The 12,209-nt window shown below is 53.0% G+C and overlaps 7 protein-coding genes across 7 annotated transcripts; 3 read left to right on the top strand and 4 right to left on the bottom strand.

The window, feature by feature from the left end:
• Positions 1–40: 40 nt before the first annotated feature.
• gliG (glutathione S-transferase gliG) lies at positions 41–894 on the bottom strand (the record flags this gene model as incomplete). The annotated part of the gene is made up of 4 exons (XM_023234347.1): positions 41–275; positions 356–439; positions 499–805; positions 855–894. 4 exons carry the CDS (start codon positions 892–894, stop codon positions 41–43), a joined length of 666 nt encoding a protein of 221 aa, XP_023089483.1.
• Positions 895–1,088: 194 nt separating this feature from the next.
• gliM (O-methyltransferase gliM) lies at positions 1,089–2,445 on the bottom strand (the record flags this gene model as incomplete). The annotated part of the gene is made up of 2 exons (XM_023234346.1): positions 1,089–2,137; positions 2,193–2,445. The coding sequence occupies 2 exons, from the start codon at positions 2,443–2,445 to the stop codon at positions 1,089–1,091; spliced, it is 1,302 nt and encodes a 433-aa protein (XP_023089482.1).
• A 263-nt stretch (positions 2,446–2,708) lies between these two features.
• Positions 2,709–3,766, top strand: AO090001000038 (uncharacterized protein; the record flags this gene model as incomplete). The annotated part of the gene is made up of 2 exons (XM_001818551.1): positions 2,709–3,139; positions 3,193–3,766. The coding sequence occupies 2 exons, from the start codon at positions 2,709–2,711 to the stop codon at positions 3,764–3,766; spliced, it is 1,005 nt and encodes a 334-aa protein (XP_001818603.1).
• Positions 3,767–4,729: 963 nt separating this feature from the next.
• Positions 4,730–5,727, top strand: AO090001000037 (uncharacterized protein; the record flags this gene model as incomplete). The annotated part of the gene is made up of 2 exons (XM_001818550.3): positions 4,730–5,127; positions 5,181–5,727. 2 exons carry the CDS (start codon positions 4,730–4,732, stop codon positions 5,725–5,727), a joined length of 945 nt encoding a protein of 314 aa, XP_001818602.1.
• Positions 5,728–6,153: 426 nt separating this feature from the next.
• AO090001000036 (uncharacterized protein) lies at positions 6,154–7,091 on the bottom strand (the record flags this gene model as incomplete). Its single annotated transcript, XM_023234345.1, has 4 exons — positions 6,154–6,257; positions 6,313–6,554; positions 6,607–6,693; positions 6,808–7,091. The coding sequence occupies 4 exons, from the start codon at positions 7,089–7,091 to the stop codon at positions 6,154–6,156; spliced, it is 717 nt and encodes a 238-aa protein (XP_023089481.1).
• A 408-nt stretch (positions 7,092–7,499) lies between these two features.
• On the top strand, positions 7,500–10,593 carry AO090001000035 (uncharacterized protein; the record flags this gene model as incomplete). The annotated part of the gene is made up of 7 exons (XM_023234344.1): positions 7,500–7,766; positions 8,976–9,110; positions 9,170–9,257; positions 9,308–9,376; positions 9,446–10,054; positions 10,127–10,331; positions 10,383–10,593. The coding sequence occupies 7 exons, from the start codon at positions 7,500–7,502 to the stop codon at positions 10,591–10,593; spliced, it is 1,584 nt and encodes a 527-aa protein (XP_023089480.1).
• A 777-nt stretch (positions 10,594–11,370) lies between these two features.
• On the bottom strand, positions 11,371–12,141 carry AO090001000034 (uncharacterized protein; the record flags this gene model as incomplete). The annotated part of the gene is made up of 1 exon (XM_001818547.3): positions 11,371–12,141. The coding sequence occupies one exon, from the start codon at positions 12,139–12,141 to the stop codon at positions 11,371–11,373; it is 771 nt and encodes a 256-aa protein (XP_001818599.3).
• Positions 12,142–12,209: the final 68 nt, after the last annotated feature.

The raw sequence follows: 12,209 nt of genomic DNA, 5'->3' as shown, positions 1-12,209 counted from the left end.
ACAAGCAACATACAATTGATTTCAAGTTGTACAATACTATTCAATGTCCGAGAGTCGGAGCGCGCTGTAGAACCCTTGCTACCGCAGGCCGACTAAGCATCCTTTCGCTCCAGCGTTGAATATGCGGCCAATCCTTGATATCCACGCCCAGGAAGGTGAACATCCACGGCATGGCAAAGGGAAAGTAGGAGAGGTCCGCCAATGTGGGCCGATCCTTCAGCGCAATGTACTGCTGCCCAGGCTCCTTCAACCTCTTCTCCAGGATATCCCACTGTCTGAGGGTATTTGCGTGTAGTCTATTACAAGTAGTCAGAGTCGTATCCACAACGACCATCAACAGTGAGAGAAAACCTACTTTTCGATTGTCCGAGGGAGTTGAACGGGGTTGGCCCGCGTGGGATAACCTCGCTTGAAGTATAGCCAGTACTTGGCCGTCGGTCTGTGACATGGAATGGTTAGAACACATCGCGTTTCTAGTCACAGGCCGGATGTCCTTACCCAAGGGCGGCAGTTTGGTATGCCGTCCATGATAGAACGGCTCCCTTCTCGGCCACGGTTCGCCCACTCCATGTGCCGTCGGTGTCGAAGCGATCGACCAGGTACTGCAGACAGGCCGTGCTCTCAAAGACGATCACCTTCTCTCCGGTGACCGGGTCTTGGTCTTTCAGGGATGGCACCATCCGCTCTGGATGAATACTGTAAAACCATTCATCACGGGTGTCAATCACCGAGAGGACATGCGGGAATTGTATTTCTTCGGCCAGGATCAAGGGCTTGATATAGTTGATGTAGGAGGTTTCGTCCGCTGCCGTCCGGTTAATAGGATGCGTGCTGGACAGAGATGGCTACCTTACCTTTGATAATGTAGAGAATCACTCGGCCATCGTATTCCATATCCCCCATGACGACGGCCCCATTAGGATCTGACGAGATGGTGTTGCTAGACATCTTTCTTTACAGAACGGGATTACGCGTCCAGTCGGCTGGAGATAAAAGTTACAAACAAGTATAAAGGGTAGGAAGACCAGGAGCAATAAGGCAAGTTAAAGGGATAATGTCAGTTATATCTAATAGGTGGACTAAGGAATTCAGCTATGTTTTCGGTCCCCGGACTCTGAAGCGGATGGCCGAAGATCGATAGCACAAACCCATGCGCGCCGCATGGGATAGATCCGGGAAACCTCCCAACCAGATGCCGCAGCCAACGCCCTCCATTGCTCCTCGGATCGTTCTTGACCGTTTGCGGTCATCATCATATTGATATCGCCGTAACGCGACAGACGTCCCATCTGACCATCCGAGAGGTTGGATTCGAGAATCACCAATCGACTGTCGGGTCCGGGAATCAAGGAGGCGCGAATACAGCGCAGAATCGTAAGAACGTCCGGATCCTTCCAGTCATGCAGCACCCACTTCATCGTATAGATCTCAAACGCCGGGACTGCTTTCAGGAAATCTCCCGCAATGAGGTTTTCGCGGGGCACCCGCTCGCGCAAGTCAAAGTATGGTCCTTGTGGTTCATGGAAAAGGGTGCACGCGTGTTCAATGGTACGCGGAAGGTCCAGAATCCCCCCTCGCATCTGGGGATACTCCCGGAGCAGGGACGCGAGAAATCCACCACCACCACCGCCGACATCGAGGACGGTCCGGGAGCCGATCTCGTGCCAGGGATAGTCGGCAACGATGCCGGGCGCTTGGGCAATAGCACCTCCGCCGAGGGTCCGGTGCAGACGCGGCAACCAGCCTTGTGCCTGGAAATAGGTGAACATATCGTCATTGGTATCAAAATTTATTTGGGCGGCCCATCGCGCCTCCTCGCGCCGGATAGAACGAGGGATCCCCCGAGCAATATCGTAAAACTCATTTCCATAAAGGTCTACCCAGTTGTGCCACTGCGTCCAATGCTCCGAGTGCAGCAGCGCCGACACCCGGTTGTTGCGGTACCTGTGGGAGACCGCGTCGTAATCAAAGATGTTATCGTTGCGCAAGACTCGCAGCACCTGTTGCAGCCGATCTGGGTGTGCACCACTGGCATCAGCTAGTTCGTCTACAGTCATACCCGCCTCGTCGGCGTCGGCGAGGATGTCGACCAGCTTCAGCTCCACGGCTGCACAGAGACATTTGGTGCTCACGTAACCTATTCGGTCCCTGTTAGTGACTCCTCTGGAGGCCGACACAGGGTATTGCCCGACCTAGGAAATGATCTGCAAGGACCAGATGGCCAGGTTCGAGCAGCTGTTGGGTTTCATGAAGAAGGTTGATGGTCTTGCCGGCCAGGGCTTCCAGGGCGGGGTCTGGCAGCTCCTGGTCGGTATGGAGTGTCTGAAGCAGTGCCTTTTGGCTATTGCTCCGGAGGATATTGCGTGTTGCTTCCACCTGTCGGTTCAAAGCTTCCAGGCTGGTTTGGAGCGCAGTTCGTTCGGCGTCGGTCAAGGGGGCATCCATGATCGTGGTTCTTTCCGTAGAGGAGATATATGGTGGTTGTAAAAGGTTGGCGGACGATGGATAAGGGAGCACTTTGTCCATGTTATATCCCATCGCGCCACGATTGATGACGCTCGATAGCGGCCATTCGGCCCTTAATCGGCGACCGACGACGGACACTACGCCAGACAGGCTGCAACAACCATATATCCAAAAGGGAACGACAAGCTTTCCCTGACTCGTCGAAGTATTTTGCAAATCATTCTCCATCTTCTGTTTCCGCTATGTGTGATTCTTCTCAGTCGACTGCGGACGTGCTGATCATCGGCGGTGGTCCTGCTGGTTCAAATGCGGCGTGGGAGTTAGGACAAGCCCACCACCGTGTGATTCTGTTCAATGCATCCATTGACCGTCTCCGCGATCCAGACGTGAACACGGCTTCCACGCGACCGGCTCTGGACCTCCTTCTCCATTCCCGACGTAAGACTCCCGATGTCTTCCGCCCCTTTCGACAAGAGATCGGTAAGGAAAGCTCCGAGGTCAGTGTACACAATCAACGGATTACTCAGGTGCAACGACTACCGAACGGGTTCTTTCAAGCGGAGGACGATGTTGGTCATGTCTGGACGGCAAAAGTCCTAGTTCTGGCCGACGGCGCTGAGGAGATCTTGCCTGATATTGACGGGTACGACACATGTTGGGAACAACAGCGCATGTAAGTCGTCCTCTGCACATGGGATGTTCTCATACCACTGACAGATAAAGTAGATTGACGCACCCCGCTGAAGATGAGCCGCGCTCTCTCATCTCTAGTTGTCTGGCCGTGTTGGCGGTCGGCGACCTGGCGGAGTTGACGATGGCGCTGCATACGGTGTGGCAGGCACGACAGTTCGCGGCGTCGGTCCGTGTCTACACCCATGGTGATGAGGATCTCGCCCGAGCCCTGGAGACGCGGATTTCCCCAGACGCACGAATCGCCATTCAGACGACCCCCATCCAGTCCTTACAACCCGGGAGCGATTCCCCATCTCAGGTCGTGGTTCACCTTGCGGATGGCAGCTCGATCGTTGAGTCCCATGTCTATCATCGTCCCGCATCTCAACTGCAAGGGCCATTTGCCCGTCAGTTGAATTTGGAATTAACCGAATCGGGTGCCATTCGCATCTCGGCGCGTGTCCCTTACATGACCAGTCTGGACGGTGTGTACGCGGGGGGGGATTGCGCGTCCCTCGGACAACGCACGTTGTTCAAAGCATTAGCCATGGGCCAGGGGCTGGCGGCGGCTGTGGCAGCGCGGCTAGAGCGGGGGAACTGGGGGAATGCCGTGGAGGAACAGGACTGAATCTGGAGTCTCGACTTGGGTGTCCTCGTGTTGTAGTTGTTATTTTGAGTGTGCACTACATTTATTGTTTGTCAATCAGACAAACATTCCCAATGTGGCTTGGTGCTCTGGTTACGGGTTCAACCCAAACAAACAAACTTGAGATGGAAGTCACGATTCTGATCGAGAACGAGAGCTTTAATCTTCTTCGAGGACGGCGTGATAGAGCTGATCAGCACTCTCTGCCTTTTGGCACTGTATACAGTAATTTATGAAGTTTTAATCTGAATCGTTGAGGCCAGTTCCTGACCACCGGACTCATGTTCTGCGCAGTATGCGCGGGAGAAGAATATATATTTTTACCACACACCCAATGCGACATTGTATCTTCAGCCAACGTACGATCAATTACCATCCAAGTATCGCATGAGCTACATCATCTTTTCCCTTACACTCTGTGACACGTATATACCAATTTACTACGAGCATAGACTCCAATTGAATGATTTCGAGCTCTGGAAAAAAAAGTCGTGACGCGTTTCCATTGATGGGAAAGGTCAATAATCTACCGCTTATAGCAGGCGGTCAAAAGCTCTTTCTGATGTTGAATCCTCAGGCATCGATTCCGTCCATTTTCCCCTTGTCTTTCGCTATTTTTAATCTTTCTCTGCTTTCCAGTCTAGCCAGTGGGTCAACTCCACTCACCATGGCACGAAGGTAAGCACTAAGGACACTGGGATCGACATCCGTGGGAAGGCTCCCCGCGCTAAAAGACAAAGATCCACAGGGGATGCACAAATGGCCTCGGCGACATTTCGCCCCAAAAGTCTCCGGCTTCAAATCACAGAGATGTCGGTGACCGGGCACAGGTTGGCTTTGGGGAGAAGATGGAAGAAAATTTAAAGGGCGTTCCGCCTCCAGAGCTAATCCTGCGGTTCATCATACCCCATCAATCTCAGTGTTATCCTCTTCTCTTCCCATACCATGGCTGCTCCGCTCTTTGATTGTTTGATTGTCGGCGGGGGTCCCGCTGGCCTGGCTGCTGCCCTCGGTCTCTGTCGCGCGATCCGCACGGCGGTTGTCTTTGACTCCAAGAGTTACCGCAACCCGACTGAGCATATGCACAATGTGTCCACCTGGGATCATGCCAATCCCCATGACTACCGGCTCGCCGCGCGCAAAGAGCTGACCGAGGGCCGATACAACACCGTGACGCTGGCCGACGTGGCCTTGCGCAAGATCTGGAAGCTCGACTCCGGTGAGTTCGAGGCCACCGATGCTGTGGGCAAGGTCTGGAAGGGGCGGAAATTAATCCTGGCCACCGGGGTGAAGGATGAGATCCCGGAGCTGCCAGGATATGCCGACTGCTGGCCCAAGTCAATGTAAGTCATGATGATCTGATGCGCGCAGCTTCCATTCTCATATGCTAGCATAGCTACCACTGCCTCTTCTGCCACGGATTCGAAGAGCGCGGTGCCCCATCTGTCGGCGTCCTGGCCATTGGCCCAGTCGCCAACCCCAAACCCGCCGAACATCTCTCGCGACTCGCCCACAACCTCGCCAAGACTGTCACCATCTATACCAATGGCAACGAGGAGCTCGCAGCGCAGCTCCGCCCCTCGATCGAGAAGGACCAATGGTTGACCCTGGACAACCGGGTCATCAAGCAACTCCATAAGACCGATGGCATTCCCGTCCGGGTGGAGCTGGACGATGGCACTACGAAGGAGGAAGGCTTCTTGGTTCATGCCATGAAGACGACGCCGCGCCTGGACTTCGAGCATAACCTGAACTTGGAGCTCTCGGCGCAGGGCACGGAATTCGTGGCGAGTCCCCCCTTCAGTGAGACGACCACACCAGGCTGCTTCGCCACGGGCGACTGCGGTATGGCCATCAAGGCGGCCAGCATGTCCATGAGTAATGGATCGCTGGCGGCGGTGGGTGTGGTCTCGCAGCTGGCGTTTGATGAGAAGGCGAAATAAATGTGATATCCATGACAGTAGTTAATGAGCGAATCTTTTGTTATAATACTTTTTTATCCAATGATCCTGTGTCGGAGTAGACTCTGTAATCTTATCTGTATCATTGTGTCAAGACAGCATGTAGGGCTCAGTGGCTTGAAGATGATTGAAGAATCTTTAGAACACTCATCTCCGGGAGGTATGTTGTGGCCTCAATTACAATCACTCAAACTGACGAATGCATAAATAGCTCAAGCCATGATGTCCATCTAAAGTCCTCGAAGTCCAAGATTGCACAACTCGCATCCAGACTCATTCACAACTCAAAGCCTACGACGAATGTTGTGTAAATTCAAAAGAAAACCAGTTGCCATTGAAACCATAACCGAGCTAATACTACAAATCTTGCTGTTGTCCTTTTAAGACGCTTCGCTCCGTCGAGACTTCCTACTCCTGGTTCTCATAGAAGACCAGACATCGCACTTCAACACTTTCACGCAGGGGAGCATCCACCGGGGTATTGGGATGCTGGAAAGCGCAATGGGCACACACTGTAAGGCACGGTTAGCCTCCGTCGCAGGGCAAAGTCCAACGAAGTGAGCATACTATGTCCCGAAATACCTTCCTTACTGTCCCAGATCTTGATCAAAGTGCATTCGTCGGTTTGTTGTCCATCAAGGTAGTACCAGCGTTGGCTTTCGTCGTGACTGATGCTGACGGTCTCACCACGGAGCTCGAACCGGTTGCGATACAGCTTGGTCGGATGGATATGTGCTTGGGCTAATGTACTGCAGTCCATTACAGCTAGGGGCCAGTCTTGGACGGGGCCTCGGAGAGGACGCCAGACACTGTAGTCAACACCATGAGATTGGAGTCTTAGACAGGGAACGAATTACATACTTGACGATTTGCGCCCGACCTTTGAGGAGCCGGTCGGCTTCTTCGGGAAGATGCTGGTAGACGCGACGTCGGGCTCCCAGGGGAGACCTGCAAAATAGGGTTAATAAGGCACATGATAAACCGGCGTATGCCGCTTACTGATCGCAGTGAACCTGACACTAATTAGTCACGGGCCAGTCTCATACGGACGAGAATGCTTACTGTGCTTGCAGGCTGCTCGCGGCCATTGGGATTCTTGCCAGCCAAGGAGACCTCGCGCCGTCGCACGGTGTGATCGAAGATAACCACGCGTGATGCGCCTGTTTGCCGCTTGATGATCTGCTCCACGAGGGGATAGTAGACCTCGCGGACCGCCTCCTTGTCGCCGGAGCGAATAGTCTCAAGAATTTCGGGGCGGTTGCCGTCAGAATCCACGGCGAAAGCAAATCCATGCGTATCAAGCTGGAAGGAATCGCGGAGTGGGCGAGCATCGTGGACCGAGACATTGTGTGGTTGCTGGGTGAAGTTGCATACCTCGAAGCCCTCATCTGCAGCTGATCGATAGAAAGGGGGCTCATCCGATGCCAGACGGGGAGCGATGAAGCTCATCTGAGCCGGATAGTGAGCGAGGGAAGTCATGTTTGAATCAGTCGACGATTAGATTGCGTGAAAAGATGTTTGTGCTAACAAGTTCAGTGAGATATGGCTTCTCCTCCCTGGCTCGCGACATGTTATGTACTTCTTCGCAACCCCGGGCTGCGTCTACCAGTTGGGAAGCCGATCGGTGACCGGAAGTGGCTATAGTGGCCTATGTATATCATGGCCGATGGGATGTCCATCTGTGTATCAGACCACTCATCTTGCCATCATCCGAACAAGTTTTACCAATAAGCGCTACGCCACAGCTTGCCATAATGGCTTCTGAATCCTCGATCCCTCTCTACGACTGCTTGATCATCGGCGGCGGCATTGCGGGCTTGTCGTCCGCACTAAGTCTGGTGCGTACGCTTCACACAGCCGTCGTCTTCGATGAAGGCATCCATCGTAATGACCAGGCGCCTCATCTCGCCACCGTTCCGACCTGGGACAGCCAGGACCCGAAACGCTTCCGTGACGCCGCCAAACTCAACATTCTTTCCAAGTACAGCACAGTTGAATTTGCAAATGTCAAACTAGAAAAGGTGAATCAGCTCACCGATGGACCCTACAAAGGCTATTTCTGTGTCTGGGACACCAAACAGCGACAGTGGTTGGGAAGGAAAGTGATCTTGGCCATGGGAGTGGAGGATCTTCTTCCTACGATCGACGGGTTTGCGGAATGCTGGACTAAGGGAATGTACGTATTGCATGGATATGCAAGTCAAGTTACTCTTTAATGTCACTAACACCCATATAGCTTCCATTGCCTCGTCCATCGGGGCTATGAAGAGCGTGGAAGCGCATCTGGGGGCGTTCTGGCTATCGACGGCGATGCCACCTTCTTCGCAGCACGGCATCTCGCTTTCCAGGCGCGGAACCTCACTGATCATGTTGTTATCTACACCCATGGAAATGACGAATTGGCACAAGAGGTAGAGTCGCAGTTGGGACCTTGCGGCTTCCGGGCTGAGTCGAGACGGATTGAAAAGCTCGTGCAGCACCCTGAACGGGCGCAGATGGAGGTTCACTTCGAGGACGGTCAGTCAGAAACTGTTGGTTTCATCGTGCATCGGCCTCGGACCAGCATTCGTGGGCCATTTGCGGAGCAATTAGGCGTGGAGATGACCCCAGAAGGTCATATCAAGACGCAATTTCCTTTCAATGAGACGACCGTGTCCGGCGTCTTTGTCGCGGGAGACGCCGGGTCGCAATTCAAGATCGGGACGCAGGCGGTGGTGATGGGAGCCTTTGCAGCCGGTGGTGTGCAGATGCAAGTTAATGCGGAGAAATGGTCGCAGCCACTGAATTCGGTGGTATCTCAGTAATAATGTTGCGTATGGGGGGTAGAAGGGAATGTTTAGCTCTATCTCGATGTTGTATTATCTCGGGCTCCGAGACCGACGAGTCGCCGGCTCAGCCCACAGTAGCCCTAATCCACAGTCATGAATCTATATAATCTCTGGGCCAGCCACTATCATCTTCTACATTCAGTATACAGCTCTGCTAAACCTATAATGTCTCTCCTCAGCTCTGCATGGGCCGCCGTCACGGTGGGCCTCTGTGTGGCGATCGCTCTTTTGTCCGGGCGCAGTGCCCATGGATTCCCACGCATGGGAAAGTCGCGCCTATGGACCTGGATCACTTGGCAGAAACCGACACGATTCGATCTCCCCCGATATGCTAAAGCCGGCTACGAGCAAGTGAGTGACTGGCTCAGTCGTGTGTTGGAGGCAGAAACTGACAATGGACAGTTCAACAAAGCATTGGGTAAGCCTTTCCTCACGAAAGTATTCGGCCACGACTACGTGGTTCTGCCGTCCAAGTACTTCGATGATATCAAGCGAGCGAGCCCACAGAGCTTGAGCTTCTTCCAAGCTCTGAGCGATGTATGACCCCGAACGTTTAGTGAGTGTGACAATGTCCGGCTGATGGAATCGACGAATAGGGCCTGAATATGGAGGCTTCAGTCGGCCATCTCTACGCTAGCACGACGGAGATTGACGTGGTTGTCAAGCATTTGAATCCCCGACTTAGTATGCTCACCTTTTTGTCATGGAGAGAAAGGTATACTGATACTCCTTAGCCCAACTGACACCATTGCTCTGCGATGAGGCGGAATATGCCATCGAGAGGGAAGTAGGAGCTCTACCCGGTAAGTACTTATCCATCCAACCTTCCATAGAAGCCTTAGCATAAGTTTATAGCTGAATGGTGCATGTAGACTGGAAAAAGTTCAATGTTTCCAACCTCATCGCCGCCATCGTGCACCGGACTACCAACCGCATCCTCGTGGGAAAAGAACTCTGTCGGAACGAAGAATACCTTGCGATTACCACCAAATTCTCACGATCGCTATTCATCAGCGGTATCTTCTGGAACTTTGTCCGGCTGGGTCCGTTACGTAAACTAGTCGCTTGGTTGACCATCGGACTTCATCTGAGGGACCGTAATGCCGCTGCAAAGGTCCTCCTGCCCCATGTTCTTGCTAGACGACAGGAGAAGGAAGCCGGCGTCGACGTGGCCACCAAGTACCCCGATGCGCTGCAATGGACCATTGATACGGCTCCGTCCTTTCCCGGCGACGATGAGCCCTTACATCAAGTCTACCATATGTTGCATCTGACCTTTGCAGCGAGCAGTGCGTCAGGTGTTGGCGTCACGCAGTGCCTGCTCAATGTGCTGGCGTATCCAGAGTATTTGGAGCCACTTCGCGATGAGATCTCTACCGTGGTTGCGAGACATGGTGGCTGGACTGACAAAGCTCTGTCGCAGATGGCCTTACTCGACAGCTTCATCCGGGAAACCATGCGACTACACCCGGCGGGTTCTTGTGAGTGCCACAGCCGTCCCAGCACCTGATAGTAAACTGACAAGGCGTCACTAGTGACTGTGGCTCGAACAGTCATGGATGACCATTTCCGATTTCATGACGGTCTAACCTTGCCCAAAGGCACAAACATTATCGCACCGGCGCTGGCGATCCACTATGACCCCGACAACTACGAGGACGCCCACCGATTCGACGGATTCCGGTTTGCTAGATATCGTCAGAAGCAAGGAGAGAACCACCGATGGCTTGCGTCAACTATTGACCAGAAGTTCCTTCAGTAAGTGTCTCTATTCATGATTTTATCCTTCGAGTAACTAATGAGATACAGATTCGGCTATGGTAACCATGCTTGTCCGGGCAGATTCTACGCCATTCGCAAGATCAAACTGGTACTGGCGAAGCTGATCATGGATTATGACTTCAAGTGGGCCCAACCGCGCCCTGTTCATGATCGTCCTGAGGACTTCGCCATTGAGGCGCAGTTGGTGGCCGCCCCGGATGCCGAAATCTTGATACGTAGCCGTAACCTGTCTAATTAAGATTGAATATAGGAATATAGATGAGGAGATTTCGAATTAAGCTCCTTAAACTGTGATCTCAGGTTATGATCTACTTTAATGTTTTCCTCTAGAAAAGTAGTTGAAGCCACATAGACCAGGGCATCATATCTATTCTATTCAACATTGACTGCGTAGACGTAAACACTTGGATGAGGCAATATGTACACCGTGGCTTATGGGACCGGGATCATTTGCACAAGAGGAGCAACGACAGTAAATGGCAGAGGAGGCACCTCCCCCATCTTCAAATGGCACAGGGAATCGCCAGGCCATGGCAGCGCAATCCAAAAGGTGACTATGACCCACAGATACCCGACGACTGGCGCCCATCGAGGCTGATAGGAACCATACCATTGCTTCCAGAGCCAAATGACAAAATCCTCCGTCGTAATCACTAGTGCCTGCCACGGGAAGAACAGGAATATACCGACAGCGATTTCGCTGGTGGTGACATTCCCAGGGCGGGGCATCAGAAGCTGCGAGAGAGCGTGCATCATGCCGGAGATGGTAAACGCGAGCCAGAGTTGCGTGTAGGACGATGCGTTGGTCCCACGGCGGATTCCGACGACGTCGACGAAGGCGCCGGTGATGGTGCTTAGGGACTATTCAATGACACTGGTGAGCTTTGCATGGGGGAGTAATCATGGGAAAGGACATACCTTGCGGAGCATTTGGTGCCAGAAGGTTCCCCAGAAGTTGCGTACGGTCGTAGCCTCCTTCAATTTGCCGAACAAAGGTGGCCAGTCCTACAAAGTGTTAGCATGGCTGTCTATTGCTCCTGCGTGGTGGACAGGAGCCTACCTCAGGCCGACTAATCCCCATGGCTACTGCCAGGATGGATACCACCAAGTACTGCATGTTGATAAAAAAGTATGGACCCAGTCCAAATGTCAATGCTTTCAGAAGACTCCAACCCCAACGAGCATCGCGGATGGTGATATACTTAGAATCCAGATTTCCCAAAGCTCCCGCAGCATCCGTGAAGAAGAAACGAAGCATCATTTGGGAGACCAGATCCGTCATCAGCAAGACCCATACCAACTCGCCTAGTCGCCACCGCAGGAACTGACCACGCGTCATGCGCTCTGGCATTTTAGGTACGTTTTTGACTTGGAAGCTCCAGCGGATGCCTCGCAGGTTCAACAAGAGAGTCACGGCCCATTTTACCTTTCGCCATCCGAACACAGGCCAGGACATTGCCTCGCGAGGGACACGGTCTACTCTCCATAAGTCTGCTTCAGGTCCCTCGGGGGAGGCAAAGACAATCTTCTCCACGGCGGAGAGCCAATGCGGCCAGGCCAGTGCGAACAGATTGGCGACTCCAGGGTTATTGGTGAATCGGTTGTATTGCGCAATGGCTGCTAGACTCAGGATCGTTGTCGCAGCAAGAGTCCGTCGACCGTGAAAATGTGGGCCACTGAGGAATAGGATTTGGGCCCCGACAAGCAGAAGATGGGGAGTAATGGAACCATTGGTGGGATACAAGTCCCAGTTACTGAGGGACGATGTGAATGCCGTGCTCGACATCCTGACAGCACAACCAGGTTGATACTCACTGATCGGGTGAAAGATTAATCAAGACGGTGAAACGATAG

This window comes from Aspergillus oryzae, chromosome 2 (assembly GCF_000184455.2).
Source record: "Aspergillus oryzae RIB40 DNA, chromosome 2".
Taxonomy (NCBI): domain Eukaryota; kingdom Fungi; phylum Ascomycota; class Eurotiomycetes; order Eurotiales; family Aspergillaceae; genus Aspergillus; species Aspergillus oryzae.
The sequence above is the reverse complement of the archived record's forward strand: the minus strand, read 5'-3'. Positions and strand labels throughout refer to the sequence as shown.